The 25,859-nt window shown below is 58.7% G+C and overlaps 1 protein-coding gene across 1 annotated transcript in view; it reads right to left on the reverse strand.

Moving 5' to 3' along the window:
• Window positions 1-1,484: 1,484 nt before the first annotated feature.
• Window positions 1,485-25,859, reverse strand: part of LOC142475312 (inactive tyrosine-protein kinase 7-like) — a 36,611-nt gene continuing 12,236 nt past the window's right edge. The window contains 6 exon segments of the mRNA XM_075581233.1: window positions 1,485-1,667; window positions 2,090-2,223; window positions 2,486-2,645; window positions 2,648-2,757; window positions 4,831-4,967; window positions 25,474-25,624. Coding sequence (XP_075437348.1) covers window positions 1,485-1,667; window positions 2,090-2,223; window positions 2,486-2,645; window positions 2,648-2,757; window positions 4,831-4,967; window positions 25,474-25,624 — 875 coding nt within the window.

A 25,859-nucleotide genomic window follows, 5' to 3' on the forward strand; every position in this document is an offset into this window, starting at 1 on the left:
CACGAGGGAAGCAAAGAGGGTGACCCAATCAAAAGCAGGGAGAAAAAAGCAAGGAAGACCCAATTATAACTAGGTGTAAGGATGGGGGGGGGGGGGGGGGTATAGAAAAAAAGGGGGAAAAGTCTTGTGAAGATTGAGATAATGTGTGTGGCTCAGGCTATATGAAGACAGACTATCATCACCTCTATTTTGGCCTAACCGCCATTTTGAGTGTTTGCTTGTATGAATGCTTATCTGTTTTATTCATGTATGATCTGTAATGTTTGATTCTGCAGTGTATCGCTCCTAGATGTAACTAGCCCTTGTGTAATTCCTACGAGTCATGGAAAGAAATTGAAAGTTGCATTCGTAAGAGGTTTTTCCTGCCTTAGATAATTCTGCTGACCTTAGGTTCTGTTATCTGACAGATACAGTAACACACAGGGCTGAACAGGGAAACTCCTTTATGTCACAAGGTCAAGAGGCCCACATTATGGTAAATTATAGGATAAGAATATAGCGTATGCAGCATATTTATATATCAATATGTATTTTTGTATAAGTCATCATATTGTTTTTATCTCTAAGCCAGCCCCCTTAAGGGGCGTATTACTCATTTTGAAATGTATAAAAATGTGATACCAAGCAATATGTTTTCAGAGGCATGAGTTCATTTTTGAATTCTTTTCTCTCAATTGTACCTTGGTGCAGATACACTCACGTTGTTACTTTGAACCCTTGACTCATTGATTTTATTTCTACGCTTTCACAGTCTGACCAAAGGAGGGGAAACGAGTGAGAACACAGAAAAACACAAGCGGAAGCCCAGGTTAAATCAGCGAGAAACATAGGTGGGGACCGTAAAGAACCAGAGTGTATCAAAGGATGGGGCAGACACAATCAGAACAAGGATGGATCACACGTGAGGGGGACCCAAATAGGACCAAACCTCTTTTCTCTGCCCCCCGCTCTACCCTTTCTCCCTCTGGTCTGGTCCATCCCCCGCTCTACCCGCGTTCCGTCTGGTCCACCCCCCGCTCTACCCGCGTTCCGTCTGGTCCATCCCGCGTTCCGTCTGGTCCATCCCCCGCTCTACCCTCGTTCCGTCTGGTCTGGTCCATCCCCTGCTCTACGCTCGTTCCGTCTGGTCTGGTGCATCTCCCGCTCTACCCGCGTTCCCTTCTGGCCTGGTGCATCCCCCCGCTATACCCTCGTTCCTTTTGGTCTGGTGCATCCCCCGCTCTACCCTTGTTCTGTCTGGTCTGGTGCATCCCCCACTCTACCATCGTTCCTTCTTGTCTGGTGCATCCCCCGCTCTACCCTCGTTCCCTCTGGCCTGGTGCACCCCCCGCTCTACCATCATTACCTCTGGCCTGGTGCACCCCCCTGCATCTACCCTCGTTCCCTTTGGCCTGGTGCATCCCCCCGCTCTAACCTCGTTCCCTTTGGCCTGGTGCACCCCCCGCTCTAACCTCGTTCCCTTTGGCCTGGTGCACCCCCCCACTCTACCCCTCGTTTCCCACTGGCCTGGTGCACCCCCCGCTCTGCTCACCCTGTACGTGCACTCGTGCCTGTGCCTCGATGTTGCCCGCGGGGGTGCTGCTCACACACTTATACACCGTCCCGTCATACACCTCCACGTTGATGATTCTCAGGGTCCCGTTCTGGAAAATCTCAAACCGGGAGTCCTGTGGGGGTGAAGGAGACCATAGGATGAACTGTAGGGGGGCGGGGGGGAATTATAGGGCAGCTGGGGGTTCAGACCTAGAGGCGGTGGAGTGAGTTGGGAGTGCTGACCTGGGGTAGCGGGCGCGGATGGAGGGGGAATGTAAAAACAAAGTGCACAGGTGTGGATAGCGTTTTGGACCCTGAACTTGAAGGGGTTAATAAGGGGGATTAAGGCCACTGGCCGGCGGGTGAGGGGCGCCGGGGAAGAGATAAAAGGAAGAAGTCGCAGCACCGGCGGATTTTCTCATTCTGATTTATTAAAGCCAAAAACAAGCAGCGTTTCGGCCTAGTGGTCGTTCCCAAGTGATAGTGTGCAGGACGCCTGGGAAGGCTGGCGGGGTTATACAGGGGAGGGGGTTATACAGGGGAGGGGGGTCCTGACCTCGGAGATGGGGATCCCGTTGCGGTACCAGCTGACACTGGGTTTCAGGGAGGCTTTGCTGAGGCACTGCAGGTAGCCAGATTTCCCCTCCAACATGCCGGTGTCCTGAGGCTTCTCCACCCACTCCGGAGTTGCTGTGAGGGAGAGAACCAGAGTGGGGTCATACACGCGGCGGGACAGGGGCGGGCGCGACGGGACAGGGGGCGGGAGCGGCGGGACAGGGGGCGGGCGCGACGGGACAGGGGCGGTCGCGCGGGGGGACAGAGGCGAGGGCGCGGCGGGACAGGGGCGGGAGCGGCGGGACAGAGGCAGGCGCGGCGGGACAGAGGCGGGCGCGGGGGGGCAGAGGTGGGCGCGGGGGGGCAGAGGCGGGGCAGAGGTGGGCGCGTCTCTTACTTGCCACAGTGACTTGCAGCTCCTGCCTGTGCTTGCCGGCCATGTTGGACGCATGGCACGTGTATGTGCCCGCATCCTGCTCGGTGATGGGGTTGAACACCAGATCGATGCCATGCTGGTACACTCTGTCCTTGTCAGGGATCCGCACTCCGTCTCTCTCTCCCACCACACGCTGGGCGGGGGAACACCCCGCGGGGGGTCACAGGCGATGCGCTGCACGTGGATGTCCGCAGTGAGGATCCGCGGAGGAAGGGGGCGCATGTGCTCAATTTCTGTGGGAAGACGCACAGCGCTGTGAGAGGGGAGAGGGAGAGGAGAGAGAGAAAGGGGGAGGAGAGAAACCGACACGAGCGACCCCAGCAAGCATAGGGCGAGAGCGAGCGAGCATAGGGGCGAGAGCGAAGCGAGCACAGGGCGAGAGCGAGCACAGGGCGAGAGCGAGCGAGCATAAGGCGAGAGCGAGCGAGCATAAGGCGAGAGCGAGCGAGCATAAGGCGAGAGCGAGCGAGCATAAGGCGAGAGCGAGCGAGCATAAGGCGAGAGCGAGCGAGCATAAGGCGAGAGCGAGCGAGCATAAGGCGAGAGCGAGCGAGCATAAGGCGAGAGCGAGCGAGCATAAGGCGAGAGCGAGCATAAGGCGAGAGCGAGCATAAGGCGAGAGCGAGCGAGCATAAGGCGAGAGCGAGTGAGCATAAGGCGAGAGCGAGCGAGCATAAGGCGAGAGCGAGCGAGCATAAGGCGAGAGCGAGCGAGCATAAGGCCTCGGTCCCGCTGCGCTCGTTGGCGCGGGCGGCAATGTAGCGAGTTCCCCACCAGCAGGGGAATCCTCGCGAGCCGGTCCCGGTCCCCACTGGCTGCACAGCTCACTACACGCTGTGGCGCGTCAGCCGCTGGAGACACCAGAGAATGGTGTTTCCTAGCGTTGACGCGTGACGTGTGTGGCTGTGAGCCAATGGGGAGGGGAGGCTTCGGGAGGAGGAGAGGCTTCGGGGAGCGGGGAGGAGTGTGGAGTGAAAGCAGGTGAGTGCCTGTCTGTGTGTGTGTCCGAGTGCGTGCGTGCCTGCCTCTGTCTGTGTGTGTGTGTGTGTGTGTATGAGTGCGTGAGTGCCTGCCTGTGTGTGCGCGCGTGTGTGTGTATGAGTGCGTGAGTGCCTGCCTGTGTGTGTGTGTGCGCGTGTGTGTGTGTGTGTGTGTGTGTGTGTGTGTGTGTGTGTATGAATGAGTGCCTGCGTGTGTGTGTTTAAACTTACTTTCCAGCTCCAGCCCGAGTCCGTGGAGGGAGGGGGGGGGAGAGTAGCGGGTCCCTCCGCTCAAGCCACGCCCCCCCTCCCTGTCAAACCGCCCACCTCCCGCTCCCTACAGACCGCATATCGCGGTCTGTGTATCTCAGCGCACCGCCTGTCAGCAGTGCGGGTGCGCTGACTCTGGGAGCGGGGCCTTAGCCTAAGGCGAGCGAGCATAAGGCGAGAGCGAGCGAGCATAAGGCGAGAGCGAGCGAGCATAAGGCGAGAGCGAGCGAGCATAGGGCGAGAGCGAGCGAGCATAGGGCGAGAGCGAGCGAGCATAGGGCGAGAGCGAGCGAGCATAGGGCGAGAGCGAGCGAGCATAGGGCGAGAGCGAGCGAGCATAGGGCGAGAGCGAGCGAGCATAGGGCGAGAGCGAGCGAGCATAGGGCGAGAGCGAGCGAGCATAGCGCGAGAGCAAGCGAGCATAGCGCGAGAGCGAGCATAAGGCGAGAGCAAGCGAGCATAGGGCGAGAGCGAGCATAGGGCGAGAGCGAGCATAAGGCGAGAGCGAGCATAGGGCGAGAGCGAGCATAGGGCGAGAGCGAGCATAGGGCGCGCAGGGAGAGGGGGGCGCGCAGGGAGAGGGGGCGCGCAGGGAGAGGGGGCGCGCAGGGAGAGGGGGCGCGCCGGGAGAGGGGGCGCGCCGGGAGAGGGGGCGCGCCGGGAGAGGGGTCGCGCAGGGAGAGGGGTCGCGCAGGGAGAGGGGGCGCGCAGGGAGAGGGGGCGCGCAGGGAGAGGGGGCGCGCAGGGAGAGGGGGCGCGCCGGGAGAGGGGGCGCGCCGGGAGAGGGGTCGCGCCGGGAGAGGGGGCGCGCAGGGAGAGGGGGCGCGCAGGGAGAGGGGGCGCGCAGGGAGAGGGGGCGCGCAGGGAGAGGGAGGCGCGCAGGAGAGAGAGAGCGCGCAGGGAGAGAGAGAGCGCAGGGAGAGAGAGAGCGCAGGGAGAGAGAGAGCGCAGGGAGAGAGAGAGCGCAGGGAGAGAGAGAGCGCAGGGAGAGAGAGAGCGCAGGGAGAGAGAGAGCGCAGGGAGAGAGGGGGGTGGAGGTGCTGTGATAGTCTGTACCTGCAAGGCGCAGCGTGGCCTGTACCACGGCTTGCTTCCCGCGCTGCCCCGTCCCCACACAGCGATATATCCGGACACTGCTATTGCGCAGCTTCACGGTGCTGATGAGCAGGGAGCCGTTCAGGAACACAGTCACACTGCAGAGAGGGGCGGGGGGGGGACACAGTGATCAGAGAAGCAGGGGGGAGGGAGAGAGAGGAACAGTGCTCAGAGAAGCAGGGGGGAGGGAGAGAGAGGAAAAGGGGGGAGAGAGAGGAAAGGGGGGGAGAGAGAGGAAAGGGGGGGAGAGAGAGGAAAGGGGGGGAGAGAGGAAAGGGGGGGAGAGAGGAAAGGGGGGAGAGTGTGGAAAAGGGGGGGGGGGAGAGGATAGGGGGGGAGAGAGAGGAAAGGGGGGGAGGGAGAGGAAAAGGGGGGGAGAGAGAGGAAAGGGGGAGAGAGAGAGGAAAAGCGGGGAGAGAGAGGAAAGGGGGGAGAGAGGAAAGGGGGGGAGAGGGGAAAGGGGGGGAGAGAGGAAAGGGGGGAGAGTGTGGAAAAGGGGGGGAGAGAGAGGATAGGGGGGGGAGAGAGAGGAAAGGGGGGGAGGGAGAGGAAAAGGGGAGAGAGAGAGGAAAAGGGGGGAGAGAGAGGAAAGGGGGGATAGAGAGGAAAGGGGGGGAGAGAGGAAAAGGGGGGAGAGAGAGGAAAGGGGGGAGAGAGAGGAAAGGGGGGAGGGAGAGGAAAAGGGGAGAGAGAGAAAAAGGGGGGAGAGAGAGGAAAGGGGGAGAGAGAGGAAAGGGGGGAGAGAGAGGAAAGGGGGGGAGAGAGAGGAAAGGGGGGAGGGAGAGGAAAGGGGGGAGGGAGAGGAAAAGGGGAGAGATAGAGGAAAGGGGGGAGAGAGAGGAAAGGGGGGAGAGAGAGGAAAGGGGGGGAGAGAGAGGAAAGGGGGGGAGAGAGAGGAAAGGGGGGGAGAGAGGAAAGGGGGGGAGAGAGGAAAAGGGGAGTAGAGGAAAAGGGGGGAGAGAGGAAAAGGGGGGAGAGAGGAAAAGGGGGGAGAGAGAGGAAGGGGGGGAGAGAGGAAAAGGGGGGAGAGAGGAAAAGGGGGGAGAGAGGAAAAGGGGGGAGAGAGAGGAAGGGGGGAGAGAGGAAGGGGGGGAGAGAGGAAAGGGGGAGAGAGGGGAAGGGGGGGGAGAGAGAGGAAGGGGGGGAGAGTGTGGAAAGGGGGGGGAGAGTGTGGAAAAGGGGGGGAGTGTGGAAAAGGGGGGGAGAGTGTGGAAAAGAGGGGGGGGGAGAGTGTGGAAAAGAGGGGGGGAGAGTGTGGAAAAGGGGGGGGGGAAGGGGGAAAAGGGGTGAGAGAAAAAGGGGGGACATATCCGCTGGAAGGTGATCGGATAAGCCTCAGCTTCTGCTCAGATATTTGGGTCTCTCCTTTCGGGGCCACAGACCCCTGATCTGCCTGCATGTGATGTAACGAGACCATGAAGGGGTCTGGAAAGAGAAAGGCATGCGCCTGGAGCAGGGCTACGGGTCCCACCGTGCCCCCCCGCAGGCTGCGGGTCCCACCGTGCCCCCCACCCGCAAGCCCCACCGTATTCCCCCCCCCCCGCAGGCTGCGATACAGAGTGATATCCCGCAGGCTGCGATACAGAGTGATATCCCGCAGGCTGCGATACAGAGTGATATCCCGCAGGCTGCGATACAGAGCGATATCCCGCAGGCTGCGATACAGAGCGATATCCCGCAGGCTGCGATACAGAGTGATATCCCGCAGGCTGCGATACAGAGTGATATCCCGCAGGCTGCGATACAGAGTGATATCCCGCAGGCTGCGATACAGAGCGATATCTCGCAGGCTGCGATACAGAGTGATATCCCGCAGGCTGCGATACAGAGTGATATCCCGCAGGCTGCGATACAGAGTGATATCCCGCAGGCTGCGATACAGAGTGATATCCCGCAGGCTGCGATACAGAGTGATATCCCGCAGGCTGCGATACAGAGTGATATCCCGCAGGCTGCGATACAGAGTGATATCCCGCAGGCTGCGATACAGAGCGATATCCCGCAGGCTGAGATACAGAGCGATATCCCGCAGGCTGCGATACAGAGTGATATCCCGCAGGCTGCGATACAGAGTGATATCCCGCAGGCTGCGATACAGAGCGATATCCCGCAGGCTGAGATACAGAGCGATATCCCGCAGGCTTCGATACAGAGTGATATCCCGCAGGCTGCGATACAGAGCGATATCCCGCAGGCTGCGATACAGAGCGATATCCCGCAGGCTGCGATACAGAGCGATATCCCGCAGGCTGCGATACAGAGTGATATCCCGCAGGCTGCGATACAGAGTGATATCCCGCAGGCTGCGATACAGAGTGATATCCCGCAGGCTGCGAAACAGAGTGATATCCCGCAGGCTGAGATACAGAGTGATATCCCACAGGCTTCGATACAGAGCGATATCCCGCAGGCTGCGATACAGAGCGATATCCCGCAGGCTGCGATACAGAGCGATATCCCGCAGGCTGAGATACAGAGTGATATCCCGCAGGCTGCGATACAGAGCGATATCCCGCAGGCTGCGATACAGAGCGATATCCCGCACGCTGCGATACAGAGTGATATCCCGCAGGCTGCGATACAGAGTGATATCCCGCAGGCTGCGATACAGAGCGATATCCCGCAGGCTGCGATACAGAGCGATATCCCGCAGGCTGCGATACAGAGCGATATCCCGCAGGCTGCGATACAGAGCGATATCCCGCAGGCTTCGATACAGAGCGATATCCCGCAGGCTGCGATACAGAGCGATATCCCGCAGGCTGCGATACAGAGCGATATCCCGCAGGCTTCGATACAGAGCGATATCCCGCAGGCTGCGATACAGAGCGATATCCCGCAGGCTGCGAAACAGAGCGATATCCCGCAGGCTGCGATACAGAGCGATATCCCGCAGGCTGCGATACAGAGCGATATCCCGCAGGCTGCGATACAGAGCGATATCCCGCAGGCTTCGATACAGAGCGATATCCCACAGGCTGCGATACAGAGCGATATCCCACAGGCTTCGATACAGAGTGATATCCCACAGGCTTCGATACAGAGCGATATCCCGCAGGCTGCGATACAGAGCGATATCCCGCAGGCTGCGATACAGAGCGATATCCCGCAGGCTGCGATACAGAGTGATATCCCGCAGACTGCGATACAGAGCGATATCCCGCAGGCTGCGATACAGAGCGATATCCCGCAGGCTGCGATACAGAGCGATATCCCGCAGGCTGCGATACAGAGCGATATCCCGCAGGCTGCGATACAGAGCGATATCCCGCAGGCTGCGATACAGAGCGATATCCCGCAGGCTGCGATACAGAGTGATATCCCGCAGGCTGCGATACAGAGCGATATCCCGCAGGCTGCGATACAGAGCGATATCCCGCAGGCTGCGATACAGAGCGATATCCCGCAGGCTGCGATACAGAGCGATATCCCGCAGGCTACGATACAGAGTGATATCCCGCAGGCTGCGATACAGAGCGATATCCCGCAGGCTGCGATACAGAGTGATATCCCGCAGGCTGCGATACAGAGCGATATCCCGCAGGCTGCGATACAGAGCGATATCCCGCAGGCTGCGATACAGAGCGATATCCCGCAGGCTGCGATACAGAGTGATATCCCGCAGGCTGCGATACAGAGCGATATCCCGCAGGCTGCGATACAGAGCGATATCCCGCAGGCTGCGATACAGAGTGATATCCCGCAGGCTGCGATACAGAGTGATATCCCGCAGGCTGCGATACAGAGTGATATCCCGCAGGCTGCGATACAGAGTGATATCCCGCAGGCTGCGATACAGAGCGATATCCCGCAGACTTCGATACAGAGTGATATCCCGCAGGCTGCGATACAGAGTGATATCCCGCAGGCTGCGATACAGAGTGATATCCCGCAGGCTGCGATACAGAGTGATATCCCGCAGGCTGCGATACAGAGTGATATCCCGCAGGCTGCGATACAGAGCGATATCCCGCAGGCTGCGATACAGAGTGATATCCCGCAGGCTGCGATACAGAGTGATATCCGCAGGCTGCGATACAGAGTGATATCCCGCAGGCTGCGATACAGAGTGATATCCGCAGGCTGCGGGTCCCACCGTGCCCCCCACCCGCAAGCCCCACCGTATTCCCCCCCCCCCCGCAGGCTGCGATACAGAGTGATATCCCGCAGGCTGCGATACAGAGCGATATCCCGCAGGCTGCGATACAGAGCGATATCCCGCAGGCTGCGATACAGAGTGATATCCCGCAGGCTGCGATACAGAGCGATATCCCGCAGGCTGCGATACAGAGTGATATCCCGCAGGCTGCGATACAGAGTGATATCCCGCAAGCTGCGATACAGAGCGATATCCCGCAGGCTGCGATACAGAGCGATATCCCGCAGGCTGCGATACAGAGCGATATCCCGCAGGCTGCGATACAGAGTGATATCCCGCAGGCTGCGATACAGAGTGATATCCCGCAGGCTGCGATACAGAGTGATATCCCGCAGGCTGCGATACAGAGTGATATCCCGCAGGCTGCGATACAGAGTGATATCCTGCAGGCTGCGATACAGAGTGATATCCCGCAGGCTGCGATACAGAGTGATATCCCGCAGGCTGCGATACAGAGCGCTATCTCGCAGGCTGCGATACAGAGTGATATCCCGCAGGCTGCGATACAGAGTGATATCCCGCAGGCTGCGATACAGAGTGATATCCCGCAGGCTGCGATACAGAGTGATATCCCGCAGGCTGCGATACAGAGCGATATCCCGCAGGCTGCGATACAGAGCGATATCCCGCAGGCTGCGATACAGAGCGCTATCTCGCAGGCTGCGATACAGAGTGATATCCCGCAGGCTGCGATACAGAGTGATATCCCGCAGGCTGCGATACAGAGTGATATCCCGCAGGCTGCGATACAGAGTGATATCCCGCAGGCTGCGATACAGAGCGATATCCCGCAGGCTGCGATACAGAGTGATATCCCGCAGGCTGCGATACAGAGCGATATCCCGCAGGTTGCGATACAGAGTGATATCCCGCAGGCTGCGATACAGAGAGATATCCCGCAGGCTGCGATACAGAGCGATATCCCGCAGGCTGCGATACAGAGCGATATCCCGCAGGCTGCGATACAGAGTGATATCCCGCAGGCTGCAATAAAGTGATATCCCGCAGGCTGCGATACAGAGTGATATCCCGCAGGCTGCGATACAGAGTGATATCCCGCAGGCTGCGATACAGTGATATCCTGCAGGCTGAGATACAGAGCGATATCCCGCAGGCTGCGATACAGAGCGATATCCCGCAGGCTGCGATACAGAGCGATATCCCGCAGGCTGCGATACAGAGCGATATCCCGCAGGCTGCGATACAGAGCGATATCCCGCAGGCTGCGATACAGAGTGATATCCCGCAGGCTGCGATACAGAGCGATATCCCGCAGGCTGCGATACAGAGCGATATCCCGCAGGCTGCGATACAGAGCGATATCCCGCAGGCTGCGATACAGAGCGATATCCCGCAGGCTGCGATACAGAGCGATATCCCGCAGGCTGCGATACAGTGATATCCCGCAGGCTGCGATACAGAGCGATATTCCGCAGGCTGCGATACAGAGCGATATCCCGCAGGCTGCGATACAGAGTGATATCCCGCAGGCTGCGATACAGAGCGCTATCTCGCAGGCTGCGATACAGAGCGATATCCCGCAGGCTGCGATACAGAGCGATATCCTGCAGGCTGCGATACAGAGTGATATCCCGCAGGCTGCGATACAGAGCGATATCCCGCAGGCTGCGATACAGAGTGATATCCCGCAGGCTGCGATACAGAGTGATATCCCGCAGGCTGCGATACAGAGCGATATCCCGCAGGCTGCGATACAGAGCGATATCCCGCAGGCTGCGATACAGAGCGATATCCCGCAGGCTGCGATACAGAGTGATATCCCGCAGGCTGCGATACAGAGTGATATCCCGCAGGCTGCGATACAGAGTGATATCCCGCAGGCTGCGATACAGAGTGATATCCCGCAGGCTGCGATACAGAGCGATATCCCGCAGGCTGCGATACAGAGTGATATCCCGCAGGCTGAGATACAGAGTGATATCCCGCAGGCTGCGATACAGAGCGATATCCCGCAGGCTGCGATACAGAGCGATATCCCGCAGGCTGCGATAGAGTGATATCCCGCAGGCTGCGATACAGAGTGATATCCCGCAGGCTGCGATACAGAGCGATATCCCGCAGGCTGCGATACAGAGTGATATCCCGCAGGCTGCGATACAGAGTGATATCCCGCAGGCTGCGATACAGAGTGATATCCCGCAGGCTGCGATACAGAGAGATATCCCGCAGGCTGCGATACAGAGTGATATCCCGCAGGCTGCGATACAGAGCGATATCCCGCAGGCTGCGATACAGAGTGATATCCCGCAGGCTGCGATACAGAGCGATATCCCGCAGGCTGCGATACAGAGTGATAACCCGCAGGCTGCGATACAGAGCGCTATCCCGCAGGCTGCGATACAGAGTGATATCCCGCAGGCTGCGAAACAGAGCGATATCCCGCAGGCTGCGATACAGAGCGATATCTCGCAGGCTGCGATACAGAGCGATATCCCGCAGGCTGCGATACAGAGTGATATCCCGCAGGCTGCGATACAGAGTGATATCCCGCAGGCTGCGATACAGAGCGATATCCCGCAGGCTGCGATACAGAGTGATATCCCGCAGGCTGCGATACAGAGCGATATCCCGCAGGCTGAGATACAGAGCGATATCCCGCACGCTGCGATACAGAGCGATATCCCACAGGCTGCGATACAGAGCGATATCCCGCAGGCTGCGATACAGAGTGATATCCCGCAGGCTGCGATACAGAGTGATATCCCGCAGGCTGCGATACAGAGCGATATCCCGCAGGCTGCGATACAGAGCGATATCCCGCAGGCTGCGATACAGAGTGATATCCCGCAGGCTGCGATACAGTGATATCCTGCAGGCTGAGATACAGAGCGATATCCCGCAGGCTGCGATACAGAGCGATATCCCGCAGGCTGCGATACAGAGCGATATCCCGCAGGCTGCGATACAGAGCGATATCCCGCAGGCTGCGATACAGAGTGATATCCCGCAGGCTGCGATACAGAGCGATATCCCGCAGGCTGCGATACAGAGCGATATCCCGCAGGCTGCGATACAGAGCGATATCCCGCAGGCTGCGATACAGAGCGATATCCCGCAGGCTGCGATACAGAGCGATATCCCGCAGGCTGCGATACAGAGCGATATCCCGCAGGCTGCGATACAGAGCGATATCCCGCAGGCTGCGATACAGAGCGATATCCCGCAGGCTGCGATACAGAGCGATACCCCGCAGGCTGCGATACAGAGCGATACCCCGCAGGCTGCGATACAGAGCGATATCCCGCAGGCTGCGATACAGAGCGATATCCCGCAGGCTGCGATACAGAGCGATATCCCGCAGGCTGCGATACAGAGCGATATCCCGCAGGCTGCGATACAGAGCGATATCCCGCAGGCTGCGATACAGAGCGATATCCCGCAGGCTGCGATACAGAGCGATATCCCGCAGGCTGCGATACAGAGCGATATCCCGCAGGCTGCGATACAGAGCGATATCCCGCAGGCTGCGATACAGAGCGATATCCCGCAGGCTGCGATACAGAGCGATATCCCGCAGGCTGCGATACAGAGCGATATCCCGCAGGCTGCGATACAGAGCGATATCCCGCAGGCTGCGATACAGAGTGATATCCCGCAGGCTGCGATACAGAGTGATATCCCGCAGGCTGCGATACAGAGTGATATCCCGCAGGCTGCGATACAGAGTGATATCCCGCAGGCTGCGATACAGAGTGATATCCCGCAGGCTTCGATACAGAGCGATATCCCGCAGGCTGCGATACAGAGTGATATCCCGCAGGCTGCGATACAGAGTGATATCCCGCAGGCTGCGATACAGAGTGATATCCCGCAGGCTGCGATACAGAGTGATATCCCGCAGGCTGCGATACAGAGCGATATCCCGCAGGCTGCGATACAGAGTGATATCCCGCAGGCTGCGATACAGAGTGATATCCGCAGGCTGCGATACAGAGTGATATCCCGCAGGCTGCGATACAGAGTGATATCCGCAGGCTGCGGGTCCCACCGTGCCCCCCACCCGCAGGCTGCGATACAGAGTGATATCCCGCAGGCTGCGATACAGAGCGATATCCCGCAGGCTGCGATACAGAGCGATATCCCGCAGGCTGCGATACAGAGTGATATCCCGCAGGCTGCGATACAGAGCGATATCCCGCAGGCTGCGATACAGAGTGATATCCCGCAGGCTGCGATACAGAGTGATATCCCGCAAGCTGCGATACAGAGTGATATCCCGCAGGCTGCGATACAGAGCGATATCCCGCAGGCTGCGATACAGAGCGATATCCCGCAGGCTGCGATACAGAGTGATATCCCGCAGGCTGCGATACAGAGTGATATCCCGCAGGCTGCGATACAGAGTGATATCCCGCAGGCTGCGATACAGAGTGATATCCCGCAGGCTGCGATACAGAGTGATATCCCGCAGGCTGCGATACAGAGCGATATCCCGCAGGCTGCGATACAGAGTGATATCCCGCAGGCTGCGATACAGAGCGCTATCCCGCAGGCTGCGATACAGAGCGATATCCCGCAGGCTGCGATAGAGCGATATCCCGCAGGCTGCGATACAGAGTGATATCCCGCAGGCTGCGATACAGAGTGATATCCCGCAGGCTGCGATACAGAGCGATATCCCGCAGGCTGCGATACAGAGCGATATCCCACAGGCTGCGATACAGAGTGATATCCCGCAGGCTGCGATACAGAGTGATATCCCGCAGGCTGCGATACAGAGCGATATCCCGCAGGCTGCGATACAGAGCGATATCCCGCAGGCTGCGATACAGAGCGATATCCCGCAGGCTGCGATACAGAGTGATATCCCGCAGGCTGCAATAAAGTGATATCCCGCAGGCTGCGATACAGAGCGATATCCCGCAGGCTGCGATACAGAGCGATATCCCGCAGGCTGAAATACAGAGCGATATCCCGCAGGCTGCGAAACAGAGCGATATCCCGCAGGCTGCGATACAGAGTGATATCCCGCAGGCTGCGATACAGAGTGATATCCCGCAGGCTGCGATACAGAGCGATATCCCGCAGGCTGCGATACAGAGTGATATCCCGCAGGCTGCGATACAGAGTGATATCCCGCAGGCTGCGATACAGAGCGATATCCCGCAGGCTGCGATACAGAGTGATATCCCGCAGGCTGCGATACAGAGCGATATCCCGCAGGCTGAGATACAGAGCGATATCCCGCAGGCTGCGATACAGAGCGATATCCCGCAGGCTGAGATACAGAGCGATATCCCGCAGGCTGAGATACAGAGCGATATCCCGCAGGCTGCGATACAGAGCGATATCCCGCAGGCTGCGATACAGAGCGATATCCCGCAGGCTGAGATACAGAGCGATATCCCGCAGGCTGCGATACAGAGCGATATCCCGCAGGCTGCGATACAGAGCGATATCCCGCAGGCTGCGATACAGAGCGATATCCCGCAGGCTTCGATACAGAGCGATATCCCGCAGGCTGCGATACAGAGTGATATCCCGCAGGTTGCGATACAGAGCGATATCCCGCACGCTGCGATACAGAGAGATATCCCGCAGGCTGCGATACAGAGTGATATCCAGCAGGCTGCGATACAGAGCGATATCCCGCAGGCTGCGATACAGAGTGATATCCCGCAGGCTGCGATACAGAGGGATATCCCGCAGGCTTCGATACAGAGTGATATCCCGCAGGCTTCGATACAGAGCGATATCCCGCAGGCTGCGATACAGAGCGATATCCCGCAGGCTGAGATAGAGCGATATCCCGCAGGCTGCGATACAGAGCGATATCCCGCAGGCTGCGATACAGAGCGATATCCCGCAGGCTGCGATACAGAGCGATATCCCGCAGGCTGCGATACAGAGCGATATCCCGCAGGCTGCGATACAGAGCGATATCCCGCAGGCTGCGATACAGAGTGATATCCCGCAGGCTGCGATACAGAGCGATATCCCGCACGCTGCGATACAGAGTGAAATCCCGCAGGCTGCGATACAGAGTGAAATCCCGCAGGCTGCGATACAGAGCGATATCCCGCAGGCTGCGATACAGAGTGATATCCCGCAGGCTGCGATACAGAGGGATATCCCGCAGGCTTCGATACAGAGTGATATCCGCAGGCTGCGGGTCCCACTGTGCCCCCCCCCCCGCAGGCCCCATCGTATCCCCCCCCCCCGCAGGCTGCGATACAGAGCGATATCTCGCAGGCTGCGATACAGAGCGATATCCCGCAGGCTGCGATACAGAGCGATATCCCGCAGGCTGCGATACAGAGTGATATCCCGCAGGCTGCGATACAGAGCGATATCCCGCAGGCTGCGATACAGAGCGATATCCCGCAGGCTGCGATACAGAGCGATATCCCGCAGGCTGCGATACAGAGTGATATCCCGCAGGCTGCGATACAGAGTGATATCCCGCAGGCTGCGATACAGAGTGATATCCCGCAGGCTGCGATACAGAGCGATATCCCGCAGGCTGCGATACAGAGTGATATCCCGCAGGCTGCGATACAGAGTGATATCCCGCAGGCTGCGATACAGAGTGATATCCCGCAGGCTGCGATACAGAGCGATATCCCGCAGGCTGCGATACAGAGCGATATCCCGCAGGCTGCGATACAGAGCGATATCCCGCAGGCTGCGATACAGAGCGATATCCCGCAGGCTGCGATACAGAGCGATATCCCGCACGCTGCGATACAGAGTGATATCCCGCAGGCTGCGATACAGAGTGATATCCCGCAGGCTGCGATACAGAGCGATATCCCGCAGGCTGCGATACAGAGCGATATCCCGCAGGCTGCGATACAGAGCGATATCCCGCAGGCTGCGATACAGAGCGATATCCCGCAGGCTGCGATACAGAGCGATATCCCGCAGGCTGCGATACAGAGCGATATCCCGCAGGCTTCGATACAGAGTGATATCCCGCAGGCTGCGATACAGAGCGATATCCCGCAGGCTGCGATACAGAGCGATATCCCGCAGGCTTCGATACAGAGTGATATCCGCAGGCTGCGGGTCCCACTGTGCCCCCCCCCCGCAGGCCCCACCGTGCCCCCACCCCGCAGGCCCCACCGTATCCCCCCCCCCCGCAGGCTGCGATACAGAGCGATATCCCGCAGGCTTCGATACAGAGCGATATCCCGCAGGCTGCGATACAGAGTGATATCCCGCAGGCTGCAATACAGAGCGATATCCCGCAGGCTACGATACAGAGTGATATCCCGCAGGCTGCGATACAGAGTGATATCCCGCAGGCTGCGATACAGAGTGATATCCCGCAGGCTGCGATACAGAGCGATATCCCGCAGGCTGCGATACAGAGCGATATCCCGCAGGCTGCGATACAGAGTGATATCCCGCAGGCTGCGATACAGAGCGATATCCCGCAGGCTGCGATACAGAGTGATATCCCGCAGGCTGCGATACAGAGAGATATCCCGCAGGCTGCGATACAGAGTGATATCCCGCAAGCTGCGATACAGAGCGATATCCCGCAGGCTGCGATACAGAGCGATATCCCGCAGGCTGCGATACAGAGCGATATCCCGCAGGCTTCGATACAGAGTGATATCCCGCAGGCTGCGATACAGAGTGATATCCCGCAGGCTGCGATACAGAGCGATATCCCGCAGGCTGCGATACAGAGCGATATCCCGCAGGCTGCGATACAGAGTGATATCCCGCAGGCTTCGATACAGAGTGATATCCGCAGGCTGCGGGTCCCACTGTGCCCCCCCCCCCCGCAGGCCCCACCGTGCCCCCCCCCCGCAGGCCCCACCGTATCCCCCCCCCCCCCCCCGCAGGCTGCGATACAGAGCGATATCCCGCAGGCTGCGATACAGAGTGATATCCCGCAGGCTGCGATACAGAGTGATATCCCGCAGGCTACGATAGAGCGATATCCCGCAGGCTGCGATACAGAGCGATATCCCGCAGGCTGCGATACAGAGCGATATCCCGCAGGCTGCGATACAGAGCGATATCCCGCAGGCTGCGATACAGAGCGATATCTCGCAGGCTGCGATACAGAGCGATATCCCGCAGGCTGCGATACAGAGCGATATCCCGCAGGCTGCGATACAGAGCGATATCCCGCAGGCTGCGATACAGAGTGATATCCCGCAGGCTGCGATACAGAGTGATATCCCGCAGGCTGCGATACAGAGCGATATCCCGCAGGCTGCGATACAGAGTGATATCCCGCAGGCTGCGATACAGAGTGATATCCCGCAGGCTTCGATACAGAGTGATATCCGCAGGCTGCGGGTCCCACTGTGCCCCCCCCCCGCAGGCCCCACCGTGCCCCCCCCCCGCAGGCCCCACCGTATCCCCCCCCCCCCGCAGGCTGCGATACAGAGCGATATCCCGCAGGCTTCGATACAGAGCGATATCCCGCAGGCTGCGATACAGAGCGATATCCCGCAGGCTGCGATACAGAGCGATATCCCGCAGGCTGCGATACAGAGTGATATCCCGCAGGCTACGATAGAGCGATATCCCGCAGGCTGCGATACAGAGTGATATCCCGCAGGCTGCGATACAGAGTGATATCCCGCAGGCTGCGATACAGAGTGATATCCCGCAGGCTGCGATACAGAGCGATATCCCGCAGGCTGCGATACAGAGCGATATCCCGCAGGCTGCGATACAGAGCGATATCCCGCAGGCTGCGATACAGAGCGATATCCCGCAGGCTGCGATACAGAGTGATATCCCGCAGGCTGCGATACAGAGCGATATCCCGCAGGCTGCGATACAGAGCGATATCCCGCAGGCTGCGATACAGAGCGATATCCCGCAGGCTGCGATACAGAGCGATATCTCGCAGGCTGCGATACAGAGTGATATCCCGCAGGCTGCGATACAGAGCGATATCCCGCAGGCTACGATACAGAGCGATATCTCGCAGGCTGCGATACAGAGCGATATCCCGCAGGCTGCGATACAGAGTGATATCCCGCAGGCTGCGATACAGAGCGATATCTCGCAGGCTGCGATACAGAGCGATATCCCGCAGGCTTCGATTCAGAGCGATATCCCGCAGGCTGTGATACAGAGTGATATCCCGCAGGCTGCGATACAGAGCGATATCCCGCAGGCTGCGATACAGAGCGATATCCCGCAGGCTGCGATACAGAGCGATATCCCGCAGGCTGCGATACAGAGTGATATCCCGCAGGCTGCGATACAGAGTGATATCCCGCAGGCTGCGATACAGAGCGATATTCCGCAGGCTGCGATACAGAGCGATATCCCGCAGGCTGCGATACAGAGTGATATCCCGCAGGCTGCGATACAGAGTGATATCCCCCGCAGACTGCGATACAGAGCGATATCTCGCAGGCTGCGATACAGAGCGATATCCCGCAGGCTGCGATACAGAGTGATATCCCGCAGGCTGCGATACAGAGTGATATCCCGCAGGCTGCGATACAGAGCGATATCCCGCAGGCTGCGATACAGAGCGATATCCCGCAGGCTTCGATACAGAGCGATATCCCGCAGGCTGCGATACAGAGTGATATCCCGCAGGCTGCGATACAGAGTGATATCCCGCAGGCTTCGATACAGAGCGATATCCCGCAGGCTGCGATACAGAGCGATATCCCGCAGGCTGCGATACAGAGTGATATCCCGCAGGCTGCGATACAAAGTGATATCCCGCAGGCTGCGATACAGAGTGATATCCCGCAGGCTGCGATACAGAGCGATATCCCGCAGGCTGCGATACAGAGTGATATCCCGCAGGCTGCGATACAGAGTGATATCCGCAGGCTGCGATACAGAGTGATATCCCGCAGGCTGCGATACAGAGTGATATCCGCAGGCTGCGGGTCCCACCGTGACCCCCCCCGCAGGCTGCGATACAGAGTGATATCCCGCAGGCTGCGATACAGAGCGATATCCCGCAGGCTGCGATACAGAGCGATATCCCGCACGCTGCGATACAGAGCGATATCCCGCAGGCTGCGATACAGAGCGATATCCCGCAGGCTGCGATACAGAGCGATATCCCGCAGGCTGCGATACAGAGCGATATCCCGCAGGCTGAGATACAGAGCGATATCCCGCAGGCTGCGATACAGAGCGATATCCCGCAGGCTGCGATACAGAGTGATATCCCGCAGGCTGCGATACAGAGCGATATCCCGCAGGCTGCGATACAGAGTGATATCCCGCAGGCTGCGATACAGAGTGATATCCCGCAAGCTGCGATACAGAGTGATATCCCGCAGGCTGCAATAAAGTGATATCCCGCAGGCTGCGATACAGAGCGATATCCCGCAGACTGCGATACAGAGCGATATCCCGCAGGCTGAGATACAGAGCGATATCCCGCAGGCTGCGATACAGAGTGATATCCCGCAGGCTGCGATACAGAGCGATATCCCGCAGGCTGCGATACAGAGTGATATCCCGCAGGCTGCGATACAGAGTGATATCCCGCAGGCTGCGATACAGAGCGATATCCCGCAGGCTGCGATACAGAGTGATATCCCGCAGGCTGCGATACAGAGTGATATCCCGCAGGCTGCGATATAGAGTGATATCCCGCAGGCTGCGATACAGAGTGATATCCCGCAGGCTGCGATATAGAGCGATATCCAGCAGGCTGCGATACAGAGTGATATCCCGCAGGCTGCGATACAGAGTGATATCCCGCAGGCTGCGATACAGAGTGATATCCCGCAGGCTGCGATACAGAGCGATATCCCGCAGGCTGCGATACAGAGTGATATCCCGCAGGCTGCGATACAGAGCGATATCCCGCAGGCTGCGATACAGAGCGATATCCCGCAGGCTGCGATACAGAGCGATATCCCGCAGGCTGCGATACAGAGCGATATCCCGCAGGCTGCGATACAGAGCGATATCCCGCAGGCTGAGATACAGAGCGATATCCCGCAGGCTGAGATACAGAGCGATATCCCGCAGGCTGCGATACAGAGTGATATCCCGCAGGCTGCGATACAGAGCGATATCCCGCAGGCTGAGATACAGAGCGATATCCCGCACGCTGCGATACAGAGAGATATCCCGCAGGCTGCGATACAGAGTGATATCCAGCAGGCTGTGATACAGAGTGATATCCCGCAGGCTGCGATACAGAGCGATATCCCGCAGGCTGCGATACAGAGTGATATCCCGCAGGCTGCGATACAGAGGGATATCCCGCAGGCTTCGATACAGAGTGATATCCCGCAAGCTGCGATACAGAGTGATATCCCGCAGGCTGCAATAAAGTGATATCCCGCAGGCTGCGATACAGAGCGATATCCCGCAGGCTGCGATACAGAGCGATATCCCGCAGACTGCGATACAGAGCGATATCCCGCAGGCTGAGATACAGAGCGATATCCCGCAGGCTGCGATACAGAGTGATATCCCGCAGGCTGCGATACAGAGTGATATCCCGCAGGCTGCGATACAGAGCGATATCCCGCAGGCTGCGATACAGAGTGATATCCCGCAGGCTGCGATACAGAGTGATATCCCGCAGGCTGCGATACAGAGCGATATCCCGCAGGCTGCGATACAGAGTGATATCCCGCAGGCTGCGATACAGAGCGATATCCCGCAGGCTGCGATACAGAGTGATATCCCGCAGGCTGCGATACAGAGCGATATCCCGCAGGCTGAGATACAGAGCGATATCCCGCAGGCTGCGATACAGAGCGATATCCCGCAGGCTGAGATACAGAGCGATATCCCGCAGGCTGAGATACAGAGCGATATCCCGCAGGCTGCGATACAAAGCGATATCCCGCAGGCTGCGATACAGAGCGATATCCCGCAGGCTGAGATACAGAGCGATATCCCGCACGCTGCGATACAGAGAGATATCCCGCAGGCTGCGATACAGAGTGATATCCAGCAGGCTGCGATACAGAGCGATATCCCGCAGGCTGCGATACAGAGTGATATCCCGCAGGCTGCGATACAGAGGGATATCCCGCAGGCTTCGATACAGAGTGATATCCCGCAGGCTTCGATACAGAGCGATATCCCGCAGGCTGCGATACAGAGCGATATCCCGCAGGCTGCGATACAGAGTGATATCCCGCAGGCTGCGATACAGAGGGATATCCCGCAGGCTTCGATACAGAGTGATATCCCGCAGGCTTCGATACAGAGCGATATCCCGCAGGCTGAGATAGAGCGATATCCCGCAGGCTGCGATACAGAGCGATATCCCGCAGGCTGCGATACAGAGCGATATCCCGCAGGCTGCGATACAGAGCGATATCCCGCAGGCTGCGATACAGAGCGATATCCCGCAGGCTGCGATACAGAGCGATATCCCGCAGGCTGCGATACAGAGTGATATCCCGCAGGCTGCGATACAGAGCGATATCCCGCACGCTGCGATACAGAGAGATATCCCGCAGGCTGCGATACAGAGTGATATCCCGCAGGCTGCGATACAGAGCGATATCCCGCAGGCTGCGATACAGAGTGATATCCCGCAGGCTGCGATACAGAGGGATATCCCGCAGGCTTCGATACAGAGTGATATCCGCAGGCTGCGGGTCCCACTGTGCCCCCCCCCCCGCAGGCCCCATCGTATCCCCCCCCCCCGCAGGCTGCGATACAGAGCGATATCTCGCAGGCTGCGATACAGAGCGATATCCCGCAGGCTGCGATACAGAGCGATATCCCGCAGGCTGCGATACAGAGTGATATCCCGCAGGCTGCGATACAGAGCGATATCCCGCAGGCTGCGATACAGAGCGATATCCCGCAGGCTGCGATACAGAGTGATATCCCGCAGGCTGCGATACAGAGTGATATCCCGCAGGCTTCGATACAGAGCGATATCCCGCAGGCTGCGATACAGAGTGATATCCCCGCAGGCTGCGATACAGAGTGATATCCCGCAGGCAGCGATACAGTGATATCCCGCAGGCTGCGATACAGAGCGATATCCCGCAGGCTGCGATACAGAGCGATATCCCGCAGGCTGCGATACAGAGCGATATCCCGCAGGCTGCGATACAGAGCGATATCCCGCAGGCTGCGATACAGAGCGATATCCCGCAGGCTGCGATACAGAGCGATATCCCGCAGGCTGCGATACAGAGTGATATCCCGCAGGCTGCGATACAGAGCGATATCCCGCAGGCTGCGATAAAGAGCGATATCCCGCAGGCTGCGATACAGAGCGATATCCCGCAGGCTGCGATACAGAGCGATATCCCGCAGGCTGCGATACAGAGCGATATCCCGCAGGCTGCGATACAGAGCGATATCCCGCAGGCTGCGATACAGAGCGATATCCCGCAGGCTGCGATACAGAGCGATATCCCGCAGGCTGCGATACAGAGCGATATCCCGCACGCTGCGATACAGAGTGATATCCCGCAGGCTGCGATACAGAGTGATATCCCGCAGGCTGCGATACAGAGCGATATCCCGCACGCTGCGATACAGAGCGATATCCCGCAGGCTACGATACAGAGTGATATCCCGCAGGCTGCGATACAGAGTGATATCCCGCAGGCTGCGATACAGAGCGATATCCCGCAGGCTTCGATACAGAGTGATATCCCGCAGGCTGCGATACAGAGTGATATCCCGCAGGCTGCGATACAGAGCGATATCCCGCAGGCTGCGATACAGAGCGATATCCCGCAGGCTGCGATACAGAGTGATATCCCGCAGGCTTCGATACAGAGTGATATCCGCAGGCTGCGGGTCCCACTGTGCCCCCCCCCCGCAGGCCCCACCGTATCCCCCCCCCCCCCGCAGGCTGCGATACAGAGCGATATCCCGCAGGCTTCGATACAGAGCGATATCCCGCAGGCTGCAATACAGAGCGATATCCCGCACGCTGCGATACAGAGCGATATCCCGCAGGCTGCGATACAGAGTGATATCCCGCAGGCTGCGATACAGAGTGATATCCCGCAGGCTGCGATACAGAGCGATATCCCGCAGGCTTCGATACAGAGTGATATCCCGCAGGCTGCGATACAGAGTGATATCCCGCAGGCTGCGATACAGAGCGATATCCCGCAGGCTGCGATACAGAGCGATATCCCGCAGGCTGCGATACAGAGCGATATCCCGCAGGCTGCGATACAGAGCGATATCCCGCAGGCTGCGATACAGAGTGATATCCCGCAGGCTTCGATACAGAGTGATATCCGCAGGCTGCGGGTCCCACTGTGCCCCCCCCCCCGCAGGCCCCACCGTGCCCCCCCCCGCAGGCCCCACCGTATCCCCCCCCCCCCCGCAGGCTGCGATACAGAGCGATATCCCGCAGGCTGCGATACAGAGTGATATCCCGCAGGCTGCGATACAGAGTGATATCCCGCAGGCTACGATAGAGCGATATCCCGCAGGCTGCGATACAGAGCGATATCCCGCAGGCTGCGATACAGAGCGATATCCCGCAGGCTGCGATACAGAGCGATATCCCGCAGGCTGCGATACAGAGCGATATCTCGCAGGCTGCGATACAGAGCGATATCCCGCAGGCTGCGATACAGAGCGATATCCCGCAGGCTGCGATACAGAGCGATATCCCGCAGGCTGCGATACAGAGTGATATCCCGCAGGCTGCGATACAGAGTGATATCCCGCAGGCTGCGATACAGAGCGATATCCCGCAGGCTGCGATACAGAGTGATATCCCGCAGGCTGCGATACAGAGTGATATCCCGCAGGCTTCGATACAGAGTGATATCCGCAGGCTGCGGGTCCCACTGTGCCCCCCCCCGCAGGCCCCACCGTGCCCCCCCCCCCCCGCAGGCCCCACCGTATCCCCCCCCCCGCAGGCTGCGATACAGAGCGATATCCCGCAGGCTTCGATACAGAGCGATATCCCGCAGGCTGCGATACAGAGTGATATCCCGCAGGCTACGATAGAGCGATATCCCGCAGGCTGCGATACAGAGTGATATCCCGCAGGCTGCGATACAGAGTGATATCCCGCAGGCTGCGATACAGAGTGATATCCCGCAGGCTGCGATACAGAGCGATATCCCGCAGGCTGCGATACAGAGTGATATCCCGCAGGCTGCGATACAGAGCGATATCCCGCAGGCTGCGATACAGAGTGATATCCCGCAGGCTGCGATACAGAGTGATATCCCGCAGGCTGCGATACAGAGCGATATCCCGCAGGCTGCGATACAGAGCGATATCCCGCAGGCTGCGATACAGAGCGATATCCCGCAGGCTGCGATACAGAGCGATATCTCGCAGGCTGCGATACAGAGCGATATCCCGCAGGCTGCGATACAGAGCGATATCCCGCAGGCTACGATACAGAGCGATATCTCGCAGGCTGCGATACAGAGCGATATCCCGCAGGCTGCGATACAGAGTGATATCCCGCAGGCTGCGATACAGAGCGATATCTCGCAGGCTGCGATACAGAGCGATATCCCGCAGGCTTCGATACAGAGCGATATCCCGCAGGCTGTGATACAGAGTGATATCCCGCAGGCTGCGATACAGAGCGATATCCCGCAGGCTGCGATACAGAGCGATATCCCGCAGGCTGCGATACAGAGCGATATCCCGCAGGCTGCGATACAGAGTGATATCCCGCAGGCTGCGATACAGAGTGATATCCCGCAGGCTGCGATACAGAGCGATATTCCGCAGGCTGCGATACAGAGCGATATCCCGCAGGCTGCGATACAGAGTGATATCCCGCAGGCTGCGATACAGAGTGATATCCCCCGCAGACTGCGATACAGAGCGATATCTCGCAGGCTGCGATACAGAGTGATATCCCGCAGGCTGCGATACAGAGTGATATCCCGCAGGCTGCGATACAGAGTGATATCCCGCAGGCTGCGATACAGAGCGATATCCCGCAGGCTGCGATACAGAGCGATATCCCGCAGGCTTCGATACAGAGTGATATCCCGCAGGCTGCGATACAGAGTGATATCCCGCAGGCTGCGATACAGAGCGATATCCCGCAGGCTGCGATACAGAGTGATATCCCGCAGGCTGCGATACAGAGTGATATCCCGCAGGCTGCGATACAGAGTGATATCCCGCAGGCTGCGATACAGAGCGATATCCCGCAGGCTGCGATACAGAGTGATATCCCGCAGGCTGCGATACAGAGTGATATCCCGCAGGCTGCGATACAGAGCGATATCCCGCAGGCTGCGATACAGAGCGATATCCCGCAGGCTGCGATACAGAGTGATATCCCGCAGGCTGCGATACAGAGTGATATCCCGCAGGCTGCGATACAGAGTGATATCCCGCAGGCTGCGATACAGAGTGATATCCCGCAGGCTGCGATACAGAGCGATATCCCGCAGGCTGCGATACAGAGTGATATCCCGCAGGCTGCGATACAGAGTGATATCCCGCAGGCTGCGGGTCCCACCGTGTCCCCCCCCCCGCAGGCCCCACCGTGTCCCCCCCCGCAGGCTGCGATAGAGTGATATCCCGCTCACCGGCTCTTGTTGGTTAGGGGGGTGTCATCTTTGAAGAACCATTCTTGGGTGGGGGGCGGCGTGGCGTTGAACTGGCAGTGGAACAGTGCGTCCTCGTTCTCTCTCACGATCTGGTCCTCAGGCGTGACCACCGCCCGTGGGAAGCTCTCATCTGGAGGGAGGGACACGGGAGGGACACAGGAGGGTCACAGGAGGGACACGGGAGGCACACGGACGTCTCATCCCCCCTACTCTGAGGCCGGATTCACGTTGAATCATTCATTTGTATTTCCCTTCTAGGCATTGGCGAGAATGTAACACGGCCACCGGCCGCAAAGTGACCTTTACTGACCAGCGGCCGGCCTGCATTAGGGGGTCTCACCGTGTAAAATACCACATAGCGAGAC

This window comes from Ascaphus truei, unplaced genomic scaffold, assembly GCF_040206685.1.
Source record: "Ascaphus truei isolate aAscTru1 unplaced genomic scaffold, aAscTru1.hap1 HAP1_SCAFFOLD_1144, whole genome shotgun sequence".
Lineage (NCBI taxonomy): Eukaryota > Metazoa > Chordata > Amphibia > Anura > Ascaphidae > Ascaphus > Ascaphus truei.